The sequence below is a fragment of the Staurois parvus genome, unplaced genomic scaffold, assembly GCF_062004578.1.
Source record: "Staurois parvus isolate SC_StPar_1 unplaced genomic scaffold, SC_StPar_1.0 ptg000137l, whole genome shotgun sequence".
Taxonomy (NCBI): Eukaryota; Metazoa; Chordata; class Amphibia; order Anura; family Ranidae; genus Staurois; species Staurois parvus.
Genome location: NW_028317933.1, coordinates 800,886 through 824,527, shown reverse-complemented (window position 1 = coordinate 824,527; position 23,642 = coordinate 800,886). Strand labels below are relative to the sequence as shown.

At 43.4% G+C, this 23,642-nt stretch overlaps 1 protein-coding gene across 1 annotated transcript in view; it reads right to left on the bottom strand.

The window, feature by feature from the left end:
• Nucleotides 1–23,642, bottom strand: part of E2F1 (E2F transcription factor 1) — a 75,935-nt gene that overhangs the window by 34,274 nt on the left and 18,019 nt on the right. The window contains exon 2 of the mRNA XM_089673229.1: nucleotides 4,609–4,699. Coding sequence (XP_089529355.1) covers nucleotides 4,609–4,699 — 91 coding nt within the window. The remainder of the gene's footprint in view (nucleotides 1–4,608; nucleotides 4,700–23,642) is intronic.

Genomic DNA, 23,642 nt, shown 5'->3' with positions numbered 1-23,642 from the left:
ATCTTAATGCCAGCAGCCGCCGGCCTCCTTAACCAATGAATGATTGGTTAAGGAGCCGATGGCAGCTGTGTCCCTAACAACCATGATCAATCGGCTGTCAGGAGGATTCCTTGCTGGCAGACGAATGTAAACAAAAGAAGTGCTGGTGTTTAACCACTTCCAGACCGGACACTTTTACCCCCTTCCTGACCAGGGCAATTTTCAGCTTTTAGCGCTATCACACTTTGAATGACAATTGTGCGGTCATGCAACACTGTACCCAAATGAATTTTTTACCATTTTTTTGAGACAGATAAAGCTTTATTTTGGTGGTATTTATTCACCGCTGGGATTTGTATTTTTTTTGCTATGTAAATGAAATGTCCAAAAATTTTGAAAAAAGTGTTTTTTTAAATAAAATTTTGCAAATAAATAATATTTCATCATAAATCTTAGCCAAAATTTATTCCGTTATCTTTTTAGTAAAAAAAAAAAAAAATCCAAATTAGTTTATAAGCAAAAATTATAATTTTTAACATTTTTTTTTACATTTTTATTTTATTTTTTTTTACATACTGTCACCCTAGCAGTACAGTGTCACCATGGTGACACTGTACTACTTGTGGGGGGTGATGAAGATTTTTTTTTTTTACACTGATTGCTTTTACACCCATATAGGATGTAAAAGCAATAATTTCTCTTTCTCTCTGTCTGCATTCTTGCACTCATTGAGAAGTACTGAGTGAGCTGTGATTGGTCACAGCTTGTCACATGGTACAAGGCTTTTGTGAATAGCCTTGTACCATGTGACCTCTGTGATCATTCACAGATTTCACACGTAGTAAGCAATGATGTCAGAAGTGACATCTTGCTTACTACTTTGCATGTGATCACTGATTGGCCAATCAGTGATCACATGATCGGGACCTCGTACAGAGGTCCCGTCCGACGATCGGTGTTTCACTGTGTCCGGAGGACACAGCGGGCACCGGATCGCGGTGCTGCGCGCTCCCAGGGAGCGCGTATAAGCAGGGTGCGGGTAGGCCGTTTATAGACGGCCACCCGACCCTGCAGTGCCACCGTCCGGCCGTTTATATACAACGGCCGGACGGGAGGTGGTTAAAAAAAAAAAAAAAAAAAAAAAAATCTAAAAAAACACAGCAAGGGGGTCCCCCCTCAATCCATACCAGGCCCTTCGGGCCTAGCATGGATTTTGATGGGAACCCCTCGCCAAAATTAAAATGCCATGGGGTCACCCACCAAAATCCATACCAGACCCTTATGTGATCATGCAGCCTAGCAGGCCAGGAAAGAAGGGGCGGGGGGCTGGGAGGAGCTAGCCTCTCTTCCCCTGAACCATATCAGGTTACATGCCCACAACACTCAACATTGGGAAGGGGGGGAGTGGAAGTGTATGGTGACAAAGGGGGCGTGGTCACCGGAAATATCATCTGGTGGCCCCACCCCAGGATCTCATCAAATATACTGACACCACCTTTTCCTAGGTGTCATTAGGGGTGAAGGCAAATATATTTTCTACCTTTTTGTTTTGTACTACGATCATATGTTGGTTTAATAAGATGGAGGGAGGTCAAAGTAATCACGCAGGGGGGAAGTCACTGCACTACTTTGGAAGTCACAGCCCGCACAGAACTGAGGTTCCCAATACGGTAGCGATTTCCAGTGCGGGCAGCGTGCCATTAGAATTAATGGCACCTGCCTGCGGGTCCCGCATTCCTCTGGGAGGGTGATGCAGCTGCAGGTATTTGTGCGTGTCCTTCAGCAGCACCACCCGCACAGATGTGAACCAATGGTAAAGGACAATTGCGCGGTCATGCAACACTGTACCCAAATTTTTTTTTCTTTTTTTTGAGACAGATAGAGCTTTATTTTAGTCATATTTAATATCACCACCGGGGTTTTTATTTGTTTCTAAATACACAGAGAAAAGACTTAAAACACCTTTCTTTTCTTAATTTTTCTTCACTGATGTGCGGTGATGAGGCAGCACCGATGGGGCCACTGATGAGGCTGCACTGATGTGGACACTGATGAGGCTGTACTGAGAGTCTTCCCGGAGAAGCAGGTATCACAGAGCAGTACAGGGGACCCTTTGTGCCAGCTCCGCTCCTTCTCCTCCCTGCCCCTCCTACTAATGTACAGCCCCGCATCTCCTTTAACCCGCCATTCACATTCCTGCAGCTCTCCGCCCTTGCAGCGCCGATCCTCCCTACCCCCTGGCCTCACACACCAGTGACACCTGCAGGCTGCCCAGCAATACTGCGCCTGGCTGCGCTCCCCTATGGTACACCACTGGGGCTAACAGCGCGGGCACCAGGCCACATTTTCTAGTCGCCATGGCGACCTGGTGTCCAGTATTTGTCGAGCCCTGAGATAACCTATTTGTGAAAGCACAGAAAGTTTCAGTGACTCAAATATTCCGGTAAGTTCAACACTTCTCTGTACTTGCAGAAAATGTACTTAGCCTGAAAAGAAATCTAAAACAATGCAGCCACCACATCCAAGAAAACAACTGCTGTAAAAGGGATTGCAGAGCTCAATTTCAATCTTCACGAGACTGAGATTGAGCTCTGCAGTCACTTTTGCAGCAGTTTTCTTTTTCCGTGTCAAAATCCTGCTCAATGTCCTTTTGTCTCTTTTGGTCAGTTGACCATGCTTTTGCTGATCAGACGACGTTTTCTCGACACGGCAAATAAATTGCCAACTTCAGTCACAGAGGCACCAGTTAAACGGCACCAACAATTTGCCCTCTTTGAAGCTCAGCAAGCTATGGTATTCAGTAAATGCGAAGGATTCTTTGAATGGCACCTGTGCAAAACAACTGACTCATGTGTTCAGAATGCAGACAGCCAGCATGAAACTGAGTAGCAAGTGGAGGTCACTGGAGTAGCGTGGTGTGAGATAGCCTGGCTACAGCACACCACACCCAGCCCGGCGAGGTCTGCAGTGGCCAAGCTTCTCTTTCGAATTTTACAGCGTGCTTTGGGTCTAGATGAACCTTTCCCCACCCTGCACCCTCTATAGTCAGCGACATCCAATTCATCGAACCTTAGTCTGAGCAAGGGCCACTAAGCATCGGATTTTTTTTATTTAAATCGGATTTTTTTTAAATAAAATGCTTTTTGAGGAAAATATATTACCATCCAAAGGTTATTCCATCATGAAACAAAAATTAGATTTTTAATTATGTAGAATAAGGCTGTATATGTTTAATTTTTTTGGTAAATAAATTCCATGAATCCATTCACAATGTCATGCTCTTCCAGAGGTTTTTGTAAGATTATTGGGCAGTTTCTCTGCCTACAAGATATTATCACAGATGCTCGGTTTACTTTTGCAGTTCTCAGAACTGAATTGGACTCAGCGGAGATCACATGCCTCTTCTTCACAGCAAAAATGTTATAACATGAACAGAGTTAAGAAAAAGACCTTCATCCTAACTTCTACAAACCTATGAATACAGAATCAACCCCTTCACTGCTAAGTTTCAAGAAGTTCAGTGAATAGAATAGAAACAATATTTTTCTGATTGTTTGGAGTGGAATAGATCTGCACAAGAAGAAAGTGAAACTAAGTGTGAGGAGGAAGGGGCTGACAGTCTAAGTTTCTTAAAATATATAGATTTTGTTTAGCCAAATTTGTTACCAAACATGGATGTTTAAGCAAATCACATATGCTGGAATGTTATTGTTTCAGTTGAATAAATCTATTTAAATTGTTATTATTAAGGGAATGATTATTTTTCTCCTTCCTAAGTACAACAGAAAAGATGTCCAAATATGAATGATTAACCTATTAAACTGGGGAAAAAAAACTAATATGAAAAGTTGTTATTCTAAAAATCTTCATCTACTTGCATATTAAAGTTATACCAGCAAGAATTAGTCTTTATGTAGAAAACTAGGATTTAAATCAAGCCTGACTAGTAATTTAAATCGTGATTTAATTCAGTTTGATTTAAATCAAATCCACCCTGCCAACAAGTGATTCTAAAAGTTATTTTATTTATTTTTGTAATAACAAACATGTTCTAATTACCTGCTTTGTGCAATGGCTTTGCACATAGAAGCTACAATCCTCTTTTTTTGAGTCCCTCACTGGTTGTCCTGGCTCCTATCCCCCGCTCAGTGCCTCCAATAGCAATCATGTTGCTAAAGGGGCAGTCTAGCAGGCTCACTCCTGAGCTGCGCTCTTGTGAATGGACATGGTCCATTCATACATACAAACTGTGGCATGACATGGCCAGGGCCCCGCTCACTGGCTGTGATTGACTGCAGCAAGAGTCAATGGCTCCCGAAGAAGAGAGAGAGTACTGGGCCAAGCCTCACGCACACATTGCTGGATTGACATGGGGCTCAGGTAAGTACAAGAGGGGATGGGAAGGTAGCTGCACAAAAAACCTTCTGCCTTTAGAACCACTTTATTACTTTCTCTATCAGACCCAAACCAGGCATGTAGACAGAGGTTCCCACTGGCTGCATGCTTGTTTGGTGTTACTGGCCTAAAGGCAATCATTTTTACAAGGTCAGCAATGTATTCTCCTGAATTTCCCTTAGCTCAGGTTCCCTCCTTTATAAACCTCAGTCAGTGTGTTAAACATTCTCAAACCTCTTGCAGGATGTCTCGTCTTCCCACGAGGTGTCTGAAGTCCCTCCGGAGCAGATCTGTGTGCAACTTCCAAATCTAACTTCCGTTTCACCTGAGGAAGCAAAAAACCATAAAATGATCACTAGATGCAAAAACAAAATCATCGGCATACGTTCTACAAAGATGGTGTCATAAACAGGTCCAGTTTATTGCTCAATAAGACATTGTGGTCTCCCACCAGCATCATACTTGTCACTAGACCAGCAATGGGCAAACTACGGCCCGGCGGACCGTATACGGCCCGGCGGACCTTTTAATCCGGCCCGCGGAGCTAGGCTCCCGCTGGGCTCCTCTCACAGTCCGCCCTGAAGACCGGTGTAGCATGAAAATCTGTCTCCTATGAGGATCTGTCCCCCTCGACGTATCTGCGCATGTGCCGGAGATTGCCGATCGGCTGCTAATCCCTGAAACTGGCACATGCGCAGATACGTCGAGGGGGACAGATCCTCATAGGAGACAGATTTTCATGCTACACCGGAACGGCGCGGGAACACGGCGAGAGGAACGCGCGGAGCAAAGGTAAGTGAATTGACACAGGGGAGACTTGGGGACTTAATATGGGGGATGAATTACTATAGGGGGGATCAATTACTATATGGGGGATGAATTACTATATGGGGGATGAATTACTATATGGGGGATGAATTACTATATGGGGGATTAATTACTATGCTTACTATGGGGGAATATTACTATACTTACTATGGATGACACATACACATCATTCATCTACTCTTGGTCCGGCCCCCGGGTCCAATGTATGAACCCATTGCGGCCCTCAAGTCAAAAAGTTTGCCCACCCCTGCACTAGACAGTTCTCAGAATACAAGCTCCAGTACCCTGCTCTCCAAATTTCTGGTGCAAACCTCAGCAGGTTTCGAGTCCCCCAAAAAAAGGGGGGGGGGTTCAACAGTAACCCAAAGCAACGAGATAACCTATTATGTAATAAAGAGGATGACAAATCCTACAGATGTCTTCAGAAGGGACATTCCCCTTCCGAGTCACTCGGGATCCATTAGCAATCACAGCTTTGTTCTTAGAAAAGCAAACTCCTAGCCATGAAGAGGAACCCTGCATAGAGAGAAGGTACTCCAGTGGGTTGTGGATTCCATTTTCCTATGTGCCATGCGTATGCATTGGAGGAATGACTTGTAGATAGTGGAAGGAAGACAATGAATAGGCAGTTGCAGTGTGATCAGGTAGCAGAGATTCACCAAGGGTTTGTTTAACACTAGCAGTTGAGGGGTGGTAAAAAAAAAAAAATCACGTTTATGAGCCATGTTTTTACCGCTCCTCAACCTCCCCCCTTTTTCCGTTGCAAAAGGCAGTGGCCGAGGTTGTACACATGCCATGGTAGCAATGCTTTGCAGCAGGAATTATACCCAGTCACATTGGGTGAACACTATCGCCTACTGAATGCGACCCGTTGAAGTAAATAGAGCCACTTTGACGTCAGATGCTAAAAAAGGGGCCTGGCAATGCGTTTTGGGGCGAGGATGCTCATTTTTCAGCATGTAACGTCATCACGGTGATTAGGCCCTGATCTATAATTGCCGTGATGATCATCATCATGGTGATTAGACACTACTCTGGTTACTTTGTGGTTCACAGCAGCTTCCCAATTGAAAAGCGGCTGTCCTATCCATCCATACTGCACAGAGGAAGGCTGCCATCTGCTGGAGTTTATATTAATGGCGATTCCGACACGCACCATCTGTGAATGCTTATCGGGGTTTTTGATTGTTTAATAAATACTACACTGAATTGGTTTTCTCCTTTTCTTTGGTCTTTACCTGGCAGGTCAGCAGGAATCAATCCAGATGCTGCTCTTGAAGGGAATATGCTGACACAGTCAGTGGCCAGCTCTTTCCTATACTAAATGAGTTCTAGACTCAACAGCCTTTTTTCATCCCATTTTGGGGGAAAGGCCTAGTCTCTTACTTTGTGCTATATGTCAGGGGTGGGCAACTGTGGCCCTCCAGCTGTTGTAGAACTACAAGTCCCATGAGGCATTGCAAAACTGACAGTTACAAGCATGACTCCCAAAGGAAGAGGCATGATGGGACTTGTAGTTCAACAGCTGGAGGGCCACCGTTGCCCACCCCTGCTATATGTGCATACACATACTACTTAGCTAAACCGGATGGGTCATATCTACTCCCCTACCACACGCTGCGGTTACCCCCCCGGGCTCATAAGTTCTATTGCGATGGACAGGCCTGCTGGAGCCAAACACTGCGTGTGATGGGAGAGCGGGTATTCTACATTCCTAGAAGAGTGGAAAACATACGGGTCACCACAAAAGGAAAAAAATATTGCTTCTATTTTTCAGGGTTCCCATTGTGTACAAGTGACCATGTGGTGATAGGGTCCCATTAATACAATAGAGTTCTATAGTATAGTATAAACCACGTGTCAAACTCAAGGCCCGCGGGACGAATCTGACCCACCAGCCCATTTTTTGGGGCCCTGCACCTCCCCTGCAGCTGTGGCAACCCCCTCGTCTCCGCCCTTACCTTGTCTTAGCAGCCACCAGCAGAGAGGAGGAGAGAACTCCTTTGCCAGATCCTGCACTTCTATGTGCAGCCGCAGAGAGGCTCATCTCTGCTCCCCATCCTGTCTCAGCAGTCAACAGCAGACAGAACAGAACTCCTCCTACAGATCTTGTGCCTCACTGTGCAGCCGCAGAATCCCCTCGTCTTTGCATTCAGCGGACTCACCAGTCCATCTCTGTTCCTCCTCCAGACCATGCACTTTGTTTCCCAGCTCCACCCCCTGCTTCTTCCCAGCAGCAGCACAAGGTATGTTGGTGCACTGTGATGTAAAGGAAGGGTGGGGATTCTTGACTTCTGATGGGGGGGGGCTCTCTTGACATCAGATGTAAGGGGGCGGGGGGCTCTGGACATCTAGTCTTACAGATAAAACCGGCCCTTTGAGGGTAACCATAATGCTGATGCGGCCCACATTTAAATGGAGTTCAACATCCCTGGTATAGACCCGTGTGTAGAGATGCTGCTGCCCCACCGAGAGGAATGCGTGGCAGCCCTCTATAATCTAGCTGCACTGCTTGACTCTCTTGAAGGTACACAATTCAAACTTCTCCTGGAAGCCATTAGCTGTGCACCGACTTCCACCTTAAGGCTCACAACTGTGCGGGTGGTGCTGCTGCGGATCTGCACAAAAATCCCACATAAAAGAATGCAGATCCGTGGGCAGGTGCCATTAATTATAATGGCACACCGCCCGCACTGGAAAACGCAACCGTACTGGGAACCAAGGTTCCCGTGTGGGCTGCGGTTTCCAAAGAAGTACAGGGACTTCTTCCCTGCATGTCCTGAGACACGGGAGTCCATTCAAATGAATGGGCTCTTGTGCCCCCGCAAAACGCGGCCCGCAGGAAAGCGGATATGTGAACCGGGGGGGGTAACTGAACATAAAAAATACATTCAAAATAATGAATGTATCAGTTCAATGGGAAGCATTTGCAAAGCCCTACTCTCTTTAAACAAGAACTGTGGCACTGCCATAAATGTTCCCGCACCCGCTCAAACAGGTTTTCCAAGAAAGACGCGTAGGTGGGAGCCTTCCTCAGCCTATCCTACTCATTCCCTCGCTCCTGTCCATGGCTCTGCCCTTCCCACACATTTCTGCCAGAGGGGAATGCATCGCATTAAAGCAATGGAAAAACTCCACAGTCAGGAGACTTGTACACAGAAGCTGAAAAGAAATCAGTCTAGTGCAGCTGTTTAATAAATCACGCATGAAAAGTAACTTAACACCCCGATCATAGTAGCTGAATGCACCGGAGGAAAGCCTTTGGCCAGGTGGTGATCCATCAATGACACCATCAGACAAACCTGCTGTAAATACCAACATCCATCACGTTACATATTCTATTGACTTTAGTAACCCAAGCAAATGTCTAAGAACCTTAATGTGTAAACCACACCGATCCACTAATCTAACCTCAGTATACAAAACCAATTTACTGCCATTTGGAACAGTCTTGATGAGTAAGCCCAAACTTCCTATGTGTCCTCTACAGTGCCATCATACACTGTAGATGAAAAGCTGATCCATACATTGGAGTTCTATTGTAATGCTCTACTTGCTGCGAGCCAGACCTTGTCCGACATCAGTGCCTGACCTCACAAATGCGCTTCTGGAAGAATGGTCCAACCTTCCCATAGACACCCTCCTAAACCTTGTGGACAGCCTTCCCAGAAGAGTTGAAGTTGTTATAGCTGCAAAGGGCGGTGTAGCAAACTTGCTCATCAGAGTTGGAAGCGCAGTTCCCCTTTTTTATTAGAAGTATTCCCCAATCCTTTTTTCCCTACCTCCTCCCTTCCTGAGAGGCACAGGGACAGATGTGTAAGTGTTAAAAGTTCCTGGCAGGCTGGAGCAGCAGGGGGGCCAAGCGCTACAAAACCCCCCTATAGACAGAGCAGACACTCTGTCCCAAGGCCTGTGTAAAATATCACACCTCCTAAGCAAGATAAGATAGTTTTTTTCTGGACTTGAAAGAAGTTGGAACCTCATAAAACCTAACAGTTAAAAGGTGACAGAATGAAATGAACATTCCTCAAGTCAGGTTTTTCCCCTATGTTTCATGTCATGGATTATGACAGATGTTGGTTTTAATTCAGAGTTCGCCCGACTGATCCCTCCCAAAACAGGGTATTGGCCAGTATTCAGAGCCACCCCCCCCCCCCCCCCCCCCCGCAGGAGGACTTTAAAAGACAGGCTGGCAAGCCTAAAGGATTAAGCTAAAGAGATCTCCTAATTTTAACATCGTAACAGCAGGAGATCAAAGACCCTTTTCGCTCTGCAACTTGGATCTGCTTACCTTAAGGCTGCACATGGCAAGTAACTTAACCTTTTAACTTCTCCCTGTTATCTCTGTGCTAAGCTGTTTTCTATGCATATAAATATATAGATCTAGTTACATTTTCTTTGTAAATATTTTATTGCACTTGTTTGACTCTTTTAGTAATAAATCTTTCTTTCTGAAAGTGTTAAACTGTTTCTAAGCGCTTACTTGCAATTCACGAATTCCTGCCTTTTGAAGAGACGCTACTGTGTTTGTTTAATCCTCTGCCCAATCGGCCTGCGGTGACCGTATTGGACAGATGACTTTTCAACCATTACAGTGTATATTGGATAAAGAGAGTTTCCCCTCTGTACAAAAAGGGGTGGTGGCAGTGAAGGGTTAGTTGCGTGATTAACCCGACCCAGTAACAAGCGCATTCAGGCTGCCGGTGCGTCGACTGTGTTCCATTAGCTGGACAATCGTTGTGCAGGGCGCAGCTGAGTGTGGCATTGTTACACACGTCACATCGTGGTTTTAGATCGGCCGGTCCTTTGGTCACGAGTTTGAAGAGAAAGGTCTGGGGTCTGTCACGCTGCGGGCGTGACGTATTATTGTTGGTCGCGGTCGTGCGATTGTCGCATGTTGAGGGTGGCGATCGGGCGACCGTGACAGGCGGGACAACTTAAGTGTGTGTGTGTGTAACTTTCCAGTATGTATACACCATAGTTTGTAGTCGGCATACCTTTCATACAAACCAATCAATATACACTTATTCTGATTTTAGACATGTAGCAGTATACATTTTGGTAAAAATTTAAGAAATTTATTTTTTTTTAATTGGATGTTTTGTTGGTCAATTTGGGTTACTGCATGTTGCCCTTTGTTTTATTAAAGAAGCAGACAAGTGTTTTAAAGTGGTTGTAAATCCTTACAAATACCGACTGAAGTGACTGGCCTTAGGCGATACACAGATGAAACAAATCCTCCTACATAAGTTGTACCTGTTTATCTATAGCCCCTTTCCACTACATCCATTCAAAGCACAGAATCTCTCAGCTCTGAAAAGCAGGGGACGGGGAGCTGAAGTTACATCAGCGAGGAGAGCACTGCGAGCTAATTGGAGGGAAGAGTCACCCCCCTTCACACAGAAACAGAGCTGACTCTGCCAATCTGCTGGAGGTCCCTCCCCTGTCACCATTTTTCTCTTGGTGTCAGGAAAACTCAGCAGAAGCAATTCTTACTTTTAGCAGAGAAACGAGGCAGATGACAAAAATGAAACTTATCTTATGCCATGCCATCACCCCTACTGCAGATGTGTGTTTACACAAAACGCGTCTAGGAGGAGCCCCTGCACGCTTTGACGCTACGCCGCCGGATCAGGAGGTCCGGCGGCCCACATTAGATGTATACTGGTCAGTGCTTTTGGTGCTTTTACTACTGCTCATAGCAGTCTCATACTATATACAGTCATTTATGTATGTATAATATTGCTCAGATTTTAAATGCAATAAATTTACAGTTTTAAATACTACACTATGAGCAACTTTATTCTCCATATCTGGCACTGAGCCTCCACACCTCAGCCCCAGTGTTTTAGGCATTGCTGCGGACTTGAAGAAGTAAGCACTTTGAGACCAGATCGGTATCCTTTTCTTACACCATTGAGGGACCACCAGAGGATTCCATTTCCGGGCTGTCTTTATCCGAGATCCTAGGATGCATGTGATCCAGATATGCGTTTTTGTACTGGGTTTCTGGTGAGTAGGCAATCTATTCATATTACCACAACGGGAGACCGGATTGCACCTACAGCATCAGAAATTTCACTGTGGACTGAGGAATCCGTATATTGATATTACAGTGGACTTATTTTTATCTTCATTTCATTTTATTTTATTTTTATTTTTCTGTCATTTAGGTTTAATTTCATGTAGCGCTGCACTCCGTGTTTTTGTGAGATTATTAGAAAGGTTTTTGTGGTTCCTTTTAGTGCATTGGTCGCTTGTCGGATTGCGCTCACTAACCTATATTTTCTAATCCAGAACAATTGTACAGATCAGGATTCCTGATCGTCCTGTGACTGATATAAGAACAGATCAGACACGCAAAAAGTATGGAGACCACCAGGCAACTATCATTTTGAAAACAATATCAGCAATGGCAGGCTACATATATCTTGCAGTATGGGTTTCCTTTCAAGTATATTTCAGCTTCATTTATGACTATTGCAGGGAGGTTTCCGATTGTGAAAACAAAAGGTTGCAACACTAAGCAGCCTCCATACGCTGTGCCCACAGTGACCATGACTCGCATGGCTACTTCTGCATGCTGTACTGCACATGTATTGCCCGACACTCTGCAGTGGATGGAAGTGGTCTCCCAAATCAAGAGCGCAAGGCACTGATAAATGACGCTGATGATTGAAATGCACTGATCAGTTTATATTGAAAAACACTAAGCAGCGCCATCCTTTATACAGGCAGCAGTAGCTGAAATAACAGACCTCCTCTTTCTCCCTAAAAGTGGTTCTAAAGTCAAATATTTGCTTGTTTTTTTCCCTAAATACATAGATTGCATTAAAGTAAAAAAACAAAAAAAAAAAACCCCAACAAAAACACCTTTTAGCCATTGTTTCTAACCCCCAACAAACACTTGCCCAAAGTCCTTTATCATTCCAGCGCTGTGCTCATCTGCAGGTCTTCCCTCCCTCACAGGCTTGGCTGAGAGCAGTCGGAGCCATTGGCTCCTACTATCATTTAAATGCATGAGAAGAGAGTGGGGGCGGGGCCAAATCTCACTGTGTGTGTCACTAGACACACAGCTCAGCTTGGGAGCAAGCCCGCATGTGTGCCACCATAGGAAGCAGTTTGCTATGGTGGTGCACGAAAAAATAGGAGCCCAGAAAGCTGGCAGGGAAGGTTTGGGACCGCAGGTAGGTATAATTTTAATTTTTTTTGGCTACAATAAAACACACACACCTACCTTTGACTTCACAACCGCTGAGCCAAAACTGAGCCACTGCTGGTCCTCAAAAAAAAAAAAAAAAAAAGTTACTGTAATGTGTAAGGCTCCATTCGTATTAGTGCGATTGAGTCACACAGAATCGCTTGACAATGGAAATCACATTAATGCAACTCATCATGGCGCAATTTTGGAAAAAGTTCCTGTACTACTTAGGTGCAATTCCATAGAAAACCACATCCAAGGCGCACTACATAACTGCATTGAAAAAAATCAGACCAAACTGGAATGCAGCAGTATGAACCTAATTTTAAGCTGGACATACTCAGATCGAAATTTGGCTGGTTCAGCAGGGACAGCGAATTTTGATCCATGTATGGGCAACCCTGTCAGATTTTCCCCACTCAATCAGTGGCACCGGGTGTATGCTGATGGCGGGGGGAAGTCTCCCAGAATAAAATAGCTCAGCAGGGAGGATTCCCCCATCCTCATCGAGTGTGTGGATGGTGGAATCAAATTTTTTTATTTTGTAACCAGCTAGGTGAATGAAAAAACAAACAAAAAAAAAAACACCATCTATGGGCTGCCTTAGTGTGCCTTATGACAGACTTGCCACCAAGTTTGCCCCCTCCCCAGCAATGCAAGATGTGTGCCCCCTGACCACCACCACTTCCAGTCCTAATCCTATTTTATTGGGATTTTATGTGATCAACCAACACAAAGTGGCACATAAATTGTGAAGTGGAAGGAAAATGATAAATGGTTTTCAAAATTTTTTACAAATAAATATCTGAAAAGTGTGGCGTGCATTTGTATTCAGCCCCCTTTACTCAGATACCCCTAACTAAAATCTAGTGGAACCAATTCCCTTCAGAAGTCACCTAATTATTAAATAGAGTCCACCTGTGTGTAATTTATTCTCAGTATAAATACAGCTGTTCTGTGAATCCTTCAGAGGTTTGTTAGAGAACATTAGTGAACAAACAGCGTCATGAAGGCCAAGGAACACACCAGAGGTCAAAGATAAAGTTGTGGAGAAGTTTAAAGCAGGGTTAGGTTATAAAAAAATATCCCAAGCTTTGAGCATCTCATGGAGTACTGTATGTACTCTCCAGCGCCTCAGGATATGCACAGCCAAAAGGGAAGCCAAGGGTACCAGGACAGCGACAACCAAAAGGAAATGTTCCAGGGGTGCAGCCCTCCTCAGACGGGGAAATCAGCCACTGGATAGAGAGAAAACAGGTGGCGCACACACCTAGTGCATTATCCAAGGTTTATTGTAGGAATTAAATCATAAAAACATACTCACAGACGAAGCATGTATCTAAAAAGCATAGAAAAATGACAATGGCCACAACGGCGGGCAAGGTGTTGATGCATCAACAGCAGGGCTCTTACTTTACTTTCCATTCATCGTGCATCAGCATCAGAGGTTGGTCATCAGCTCTGAGGAAAGGGATTCGTCCCCGAAACGCGTCAGATATTTGACCGCACTGACAGTGAGAACACCTTGCCCGCCGTTGTGGCCATTGTCATTTTTCTATGCTTTTTAGATACATGCTTCGTCTGTGAGTATGTTTTTATGATTTAATTCCTACAATAAACCTTGGATAATGCACTAGGTGTGTGCGCCACCTGTTTTCTCTCTATCTCATGGAGCACTGTTCAATCCATCATCCGAAAATGGAAAGAGTATACACAACTGCAAACCCACCAAGACATGGCCGTCCACCTAAACTGACAGGCTGGGCAAGGAGACCATTAATCCGAGAAGCAGCCAAGAGGCCCATGGTAACTCTGAAGGAATTGCAGAGATTCACAGCTCAGGTGGAAGAATCTGTTCACAGAACTATTAGTTGTGCACGCCACAAATCTGACCTTTACGGAAGAGTGGCAAGAAGAAAGCCATTGTTCAAAGAAAGCCAAAAGTCCCATTTGCAGTTTGTGAGAAGCCGTGTGGGGAACACAGCAAATATGCTGAAGAAGGTGCTCTGCTCAAATGAGACTAAAATGTAACATTTTGGTCTAAAAGCAAAATGCTATGTGTGGCGAAAAATGAACACTGCACATCACCCTGAACACACCATCCCCACCGTGAAACATGGTGGTAGCAACATCATGTTTTGGGGATGCTTTTCTTCAGCAAGGACAGGGAAGCTGGTCAGAGATGATGGGAAGATGGATGGAGCCAAATACAGGGCAATCTTAGAAGAAAACCTGTTAAGAGTCTGCAAAAGACTTGAGACTGGGGCGGAGGCTCACCTTTCAGCAGGACAACGGCCCTAAACATACAGTCAGAGCTACAATGGAATGGTTTAGATCAAAGCATATTCATGTGTTAGAATGGCCCAATCACAGTCCAGACCTAAATCCAATTGAGAATCTGTGACAAGACTTGAACGTTGCTGTTCACAGACGCTCTCCATCCAATCTGACAGAGCTTGAGTTATTTTGCAAAGAAGAACAGGCAGAAATGTCCCTCTCTAGGTATGCAAAGCTGATAGAGACATCCCCAAAAAGACTTGCAGCTGTAATTGCAGCCAAAGGTGGTTCTACAAAGTATTGACTTCAAGGGGGCTGAATACAAATGCATTCCACACTTTTCACATATTTAGATGTAAAAAATATTGGAAACCATTTATCATTTCCCTTCAACTTCACAATTATGCGCCACTTTGTGTTGTTCAATTACATAAAATCCCATTAACGTTTTTGGTTGTAACATGATAAAATGTGGAAAATTTCAAGGGGTATGAATACTTTTTCAAGGCACTGTAGATTTTTTTCTTTTTTAAAAGGACTTGCTGCAGCTGATGGATAAGAACGCACACAGGACTGCCCTTAACTCCCAGTCTAGCATTAGCACAGAAAGAAACAAATGGAACCCACTAAGAAAATTCAAGAAAACCGCAACAGCCAACAGTTTACTACAGCACATCCCAAGGTTACAGCAAAATGAACTTGTATGGTAAGTGGACCGAGAATTAAAAGTGATATTAAAAGGTTCAGTTTTTTAAAGAAAAAAAAAAGAGAAGGTCTCTTACCTGCTTTGTGCAGTGGTTTTGTACAAAGCAGCCCTGATCCCCCTCTTCTTGGGTTCCCTGCCAGCGCACCTGGCTCCTCCCCTTTGACAAGTGCCCCAAAAAGCAAGCCGTTTGCTATGGGGGCACTGGTGCATGCTTACTCCTGAGCCCTGCTCTAAGCATTCATAGGACGCCCCCAGCTCTCTCCTGATTGACTAACAGCAGTGGGAGCCAATGGCTACTGCTGCTAAGTCAATGAGGAGAGAGAGTTCCGGGACAGCCAAGTCTCCCATGCACATTGCTGAATCAAGATTGGGCTCAAGTGCGTATTTGGGGGGAGAACATCACACAGGGTTTTTTTTAGTAATGGTAAATGGTTGTTTTGGGGTTTTTTTTACACTGTCCCTTTAAAAACATTTTTTAATCACTGTTATTCTTATCACAAGGAATGCATGCATCCCCTGTGATAGAAGTAATTAGTGACAGGTCCTCTTTAATGGAGTGATATGGGGTCAATAGGATCCCACATCTCTCCTATGCAATGTAAAGCATTAACACAGGATTAGAGTGAGCGCACTATATGGGAAAAGCTGCTGGCATAAAGGATAAAACCTCCTAATCCTCAAAAAGTATAATAATAAAACAAGTATGCAATGCTCATTGTATAAAATGATAAAAATATGACTAAAAAGTAAATCGATAATAAGAACTTTCAAAAAACACAATAGTGCATGTAGAATGGAATAACAAGAAAAGTAGTGAACGGATGATGATTATGATGGCAAACCAGCTAAGTGAAAAGGACTCATGGTCATCAATTTTAGCACAATATACATGAGTACAAAATAAAAATTATAAAATCTAGCAGTCCAATGAAATGGTGAATGGATGACATCAAAGACCAATATGCTCAGGAATGCAGATATTCAGAGTGAAAACCAGATACAGTGCAGATGACTTCTTTGTGATGTAAATGAAGTGTGCTTGCATTTACCAGATGCACAAGGATTATGCGCATGTAGTGAATCTCAAATCACAATCTGGGACCTTGCAGTCATCAAGGATCTGGTCATCACAGGGGTGGGGCACCAATGGTTCACACACATCAGGCAGCTCTCCAAACCACGTAATGGACCAATATCATGTGAAGATGATCAAGCGGATGTTTCCTTGAGCGATACCGGCTATTTTGGCGATTCGCACCAGGAGATATTATTCCAACCTTAAGGTGGCTCAAAAAATGATAAAGCCACCAAAACAAAAAGTGTAAAATAGTGTAGTTTATTACAAATGAGTAAAAATGGATAAAATTGGCATAAAGTCCATCAATAAAATTCAATAAATGGATGTACATCAAAGCAGAGTGCAGTTTTAAAAATCAAGGAATCTTCCAAAGTAACATGCAGGAAAATCAATACCAAAAATGGCCACTGGGCCCACCAGATCCTTGATGACTGCGAGGTCCCAGATTGTGATTTGAGATTCACTACATGCGCATAATCCTTGCGCTTCTGGTGCAAGCACACTTTTACACATTTATATCACAAAGAAGTCATCCGCACTGTATCCGGTTTTCACCTTGAATATCTGCATTCCTGAGCATATTGGTCTTTGATGTCATCCATTCACCATTTCATTGGACTGCTAGATTTCAGCATTTTTATTTTGTACTCATGTATATTGTGCTAAAGTTGATGACCATGAGTCATTTTTACTTAGCTGGTTTGCCATCATAATCATCATCCATTCACCACTATTTTTCTTGTTGTTCCATTCTACATGCACTATTGTGTTTTTTGAAAGTTCTTATTGTTTAATCATATTTTTATCATTATTTTATACAATGAGCGCTGCATATTCGTTTTAATAATGTAAAGCATTAGATAAAAAAAATAAAAAAAAATAAAAAATAAATAAATAAAAATGGCTGGAACCAGAAGGGACATTGCTCCGGTCCTCCAAGAGCATAGAGATGATTGGAGGCCATCTTTCCTTCACCAGTCTCTATGCCCAGTGCAGGGATCATTCGATGCTTTCTCAGGTAAGGCTGAGAACTACCAAGCGGTGGTCGGTGGTGGCCCAGCAGGCGAGGTTTTACGGCACCTGTATCGGTGCTTTTTTTCATATCGGACGACGGCCAAAAGGGGGTGTTTTCGGTGCATCCCTATATATATATATCACTTTAAAGCTAGGCTGAGGAAAGCCCAGTCCAGACATCTCCCACTTACAGGCCATTTCAAGCAGCCAAGTAGCAAGGAGTCTTGGCTGCTGAAAAAAAATGAAGACTTAAGCAAAAAACAAAACAAAAAAACACACAACAACCAAACAACTGCATGAAAATGTTCAAACTTTTCCTAGCAGAAATGAAGAAAATACAGCCATCCTAAGATACTAGCAAAAAAAAATTGATGCATGCCGAGTAGATGAGGGCTTATCCAGGGCCAGTCTACAGATTGCTGGTGTCCAATCCAGCTTGGCTGCTCGGGGGTATAAGCCTAGTTTTGGAACTGCCTCACTGAATATTGCTGAATCACTGCCATGATAAATTGCTACCAGCAACACACATTGTCCTCCCCAGTGAATGCTTTGTGGTTTTAGGACCCTTTCACACTAGAACTGCATATGAATCACACATGAACGTTGTGCAGCTCCTGTACAATTCCTATGCAGTTCTGTGATTTCAGCCGCATTCATTTTCACACCAAAAGTAGTGCATGCACTACTTTTTGAATCGCACAGCAACCAGATTGCATGGCACTATTGTACCATGTGATCCGGTGCAGGCAAACACACTGCATTTGGGGTGTCATTAACTTTGCACCGACACTTGCAGCAGATCGCAAGGGCAGTGTGATTGGATGCAGCTTTTCTGCACTGCATTGTAGTGTGGACAGGCCCTTAGCCCTCCTCCGACTAGATCACATTTTGTATCTACTGATTTCAGCTTAAAGTAGAACTAAAGGCAAAACTCCCCCCCCCCCTCCCCATTTTGGATAAAGTGAGGGAGGATTATAACCCGTCAGATTTCTTTTTTCGTCATATGTGCCCCATTGGCGATTTCTCTTCACTTCCTGTCAAATAGCCAAACAGGAAGTGAGCGGAGATCCCTTAAGATTAAGGGCTCATGTACACTCCAGCTCCTAAACTGATGTTCAGGAGCTGTTGAGCGTTTTTTTCAGCAGCCCCTGAACTCTCCCTAATGTTTTCCTATGTGTTCAAAGCGGGTGAATCTCCTTAACAGGGGGAAATAAGGCAGCAATAAAAACCTGAAAGGTGTACTAATCCATCTGTACTCTATCCAGAACTATTAACAAAAAAAAAACTACTATTTAAAAAAGTTTTGCCTTTAAGTATTGTTCCGTCTCCAATCTAAACATTGATAGTGTGATCTCTGTAACTTACAGTTGTGATGAGATAGCGATAACTCCAACATCTGTTGGATACCACAGTCAGTGACTCAATCAGAATGATATCTTGCAGATCTTGTGAAGTTTACTCCATAAACAGAGAATCTTACAACAATGAACATTCGATAGGTCAAAAGATCATAATGTTTCTGCTTCTTGCCATGAGGCTTGCTGCAATGCCTTACTGGGAAAAGGGGTGGGATATCTATACAGCATTAACTAAACCAAAGGAAAGGGAGGAGCAGAAACAAAAATATAGAAACTCTTAAAGGCATATGACAGTCAATAGGACAGTCATGTGAAACATGACAGATATACTTTAAAGTCAATTTAGCAAATTTGCTTTGTAGCTAGAAAAGTGCATTTCTTTTGGCAATCAGCAAAGTCCGAAGGCATCTAACTGCGAGGAAATGTGGTCTACCTGCAGCTGATCTTCTTCCCATTACTGACTTACCTTGCTTTGTTCTGCACTGTGTGCCTGTGTAAAGGAGGTGGCCATCCTTGGAGAAGCAGGGATTTGCTTCCTTAAATCCAGAGCTTCCAGTATGGAGAAGCGTGAGGAGCAAAAATGGGGAGATCACCGGATATCCTGAGACTAGCAGTGGCTGAGATCTCACAATGAGGCTGTAGCCACAGGAGAGTCTGGGCCCCTCACATGGCAGGAAGTTCCATGATATGTTAGGAGCAATTACAGAGAAAAGATACATTTTCAGGGTACTTTAGACAATTAACACTTTACTTCCAAGACACAAATACAAGGTGCATGCAGATCTGCATCCACATGCCTAAAACTCTTCTTTTTTTCCCTACACACAAACTAGAGCAGTGTTTTATTGCTCATTAATAAACCTCTTTGGGTCTTCTATCTCATACCATGCATGTGCAAGATCACCCATAAACAATATGGAAACTGGTGAGGCTTGGGGACTCATACCAAGTGATCCCATGGCTATCAGATCACTTCTACAAGACAAAATGGGGTTGAATTAAAGCATACTCCTGTTTAAAGAGGGACTCCAGTATAAAAAAAAAAAAAAAAAAAAAAAAAAACACACACCACTTGCCTACAGGCACTTTTACCCCCTTCCTGCCCAGGCCAAATTTCAGCACCATCACACTTTGAACAATTGCAGTCATGCAACACTACTAGATTTTATCATTTTGTTTGAGACAACTAGAGCTTTCTTTTGGCGGTATTTAATCACCACTGGAGTTTTTATTTTTTGCTAACAAAAAAAGACCAAACATTTTGAAAAAAAAAATTCTTAGTTTCTGTTATAATATAAAGTTTTGCAAATAAGTGATTTTTTGCCTTCACTGATAAGCTGCACCGAAATTCAGCACAGATGGGCACTGATGGGGCTACACTGATCATCAGGGCACTGGTGATCAGTGTAGATGTCCCCCTGAGAAATGCCGCTTAACGGATCTCCTCTCCTCATGCGCTGTCAGCATGAGAGGACTTCCGATAACTGGCGTTTGCGATTTACACTGTCAGCTGTGATTGGACACAGCTGATCACATGGTAAAAGGCAGCTCTGATTGGCCCTTTATTCAACTATGTGATCAGCTGTGTCCGAAGGACACAGCTATCACAAATGGCGAGCTAGGGATGTGGTTATGGGAAGACATCCATGGACACCCTCCCAGAACTAGCCGACCATGCTATAGCCGGCTATAGTGCAGTCAGGAACTGGTTAAAAAGTCAGCAGCTACAAATACAGTAACTGCTGACTTTTCGTAAAGACACTCGCCCGTCCCGAAACCTTGTGCTGTTTTCTGCTGGACCAGACTTCAGATCCCTGGCACCACCATCTTGGCTGTGGGAGCCTGCTTTTTCAAACCCAGCTCCCCACTGCGCATGCACCAGATTGTGCAGGGCTGTCAGATAGGCCCTGCAGCATCCTAGGACATATGACGTGTTCCAGGAAGTGGCGGATGGGCAAGCCAAGCTTTTGTAATTCTCACCTAGGTGAGAACGGCAGAATTGGGAGCAGGTACTTTTTAGAAAAAGGAACCCTCCAGAAGAAAGACTCTAATCAAGAGCTTTTGAACTGCATTTCCCAGAGGGAGATTGTCAGGAGTGGAAAGAACTGCATTTTTTTCAGGCTGTACAGGACACAGCTTCCTCTTGCTATGAGGGAGCCCAGAGAGTGCACATCCCTCTCCAGTATGCACCACCACTGCTGCACAACTGCAACCTGAGCAGGATTCAGAGTTATAGTCCAGGTGTGCCAACAGTCACCTGGGCTAATCTGCTGCTAGAGATAGACTGGACTCTCTAGGAACTGATCATACAGCCATCTAGTAGTCTTACTGCTGCCTGCAGGTTTGACTGAGACTATTCCTTTGTGCACCAATAGTTCAACTGGGCCCCAATGCAAGCCGGATGAAGAGCTAGTACTAAAGACGGTCCCTTTACAGCTGGTACACAGAAACCTTCACCTATTTCTTATGGTAAGAGGTACCTCTCCGGGGACATTGCACCAATATTCTAGCCATTCTCCGAGCGTGCATTCTAGGCTAGTTATAGTATTATTCACATTGCAATTAATGCTCATATACACTGTTTATTGCTGACTTTGCGGATTCATGAATTAATCCCAATTTAGTGTTACAGAACACTATTCTAAGTTACCTTGTCATAGTGATTGTACTGTTTCGCAGACTGTGTCTGAACCGATCTTCTGTCTGTTCATTTATGCTCAAACCACCATTTCTTCTAACCCATACCAATGCAGTTATTTTACCACTAATTGGTCTTGTGTCTATTCCATGGTGCTAATTTACAGCCAAGTTAAAAAGATATCTATATTTATGTTCTTGTAAGTGCTTGCTGTAACTTTCATTCAAGCAGGTGTCTCAGAGGGTCTGAGGTTGTTCTTGAGTTGAAGCGCAGAACTGAGATCCCAAATTAGCAAGCGTCTCCTGCAGAGGTAGCACTATATTTATATAGCGTCGACGATTTATGCAGCACTTTACATATTGTACATTTACATTAGTCCCTGCCAGCAAGGAGACTACAAGGTCTAATTTATTTATTACACATACATACACTATAGTGTCAATAGTACTGGAACACCCTTCCAAATCATTGGATTCAGGTGTTCCAATCACCTCCATGGCCACAGGTGTATACAATCAAGCACCTAGGCATGCAGTCTGCTTCTACAAACATTTGTGAAAGAATGGGTCGCTCTCAGGAACTCAGTGAATTCAAGCGTGGTACCGTGATAGGTTGTGACCTGTGTAATAAGTCCATCTGTGACATTTCCTGGCTACTAAATATTCCACGGTCACCTGGTATAACAAAGTGGAAGCAACTGGAAACAGCAGCAACCCAGCCACCAAGTGGTAGGCCACGTAAAATGACAGAGAGAGGCCAGCACAGTGCACAGTATTTGCCAACTGTCTGCAGAGTCAATAGCTAAAAACCTCCAAACTTTGTGTAGCCTTCATATTAGCACAACAACAGTGTGTAGAGAGCTTCATGAAATGGGTTTTCATGGCCGAGCAGCTGCATCCAAGCCTTACATCACCAAGTGCAATGCAAAGCAATCTGTTGCAATACTTTTGGCAATATAATATGTATATATACACAAACATATACAGCATGCCTAGGTGCTTGATTTTGTACACTTGTGGCCATGGAGGGGATTGGAACATCTGAATCCAATGATTGCAGGAGTGTCCCAATACTTTTGATAGTGTGTATATATCTCTCTCTCTCTCTGTATATTTATCTCACAGAAGGGAGTACACCTCTCACATTTTTGTAAATATTTTATTATATCTTTTCATGTGACAACACTGAAGAAATTACACTTTGCTACAGTGTAAAGTAGTGAGTGTACAGCTTGTGTAAACAGTAGTGGTGCACCAAAATGAAAATTCGGGTGCCGAAACCAAAAACCGAAATGCACAGTTTTTAAAAATGAATATATTTTTTTTTTTGAAGAAAAAAAAAAAAATACACTGATTAAAAAAAACAATATATACCCCAATTGTTTTGTAAAATATGTAAGAGGATGTTACGGCAAGTAAATAGATACCAAACATGTCACGTTTTAAAATTGCGCACGCTCGTGGAATGGCGTGAAACTGCGGTACTTAAAAATCTCCATGGGTGATGCTTTAAAAATTTCTACAGATTAGCAGTGCAAAGTTACAGAGGAGGTCTAGTGCGAGAAGTATTGCTCTTGCTCTGATGTTCGTGGCGATAACTCACATGTGTGGTTTGAACACCATTTACATATGTGGGCATGACCTACGTATGTGTTCCCCACTTTATGCGAGCACGGGGGGGGGGGGGGTCACTTTAAAAAAAAATGTATTTAATTTTGTTTTTTTTTCTTTTTTCACTGTTCCTTTTAACCACTTGCCTACAGGGCACTTACACCCTCTTCCTGCCCAGGCCAATTTTCAGCGCTGTTGCACTTTGAATGATAATTGTGTGGTCATGCAATACTGTACCCATATGAAATTTTTATAATTTTTTTTGAGACAGATAGAGCTTTCTTTCGGTGATATTTAATCACCTCTGGGTTTTTTATTTTTTGCTAAACAAACCAAAAACTACTGAAATTTTTGAAAAAAAAAAGTTTTCCCTTAGTTTTTGTTATAAAATTTTGTAAGTAAGTGATTTTTCTCCTTCACTGATGTGCGCTAATGAGGCTGCAGTGATGGGCACTGATAGGTGGCACAGATGAGCCTTGACAGGCATCAATGATGGGCACTGACAGGTGACAATGAAAGGCAGCTCAGATGGGCACTGATGTGCACTGGCAGGCACTG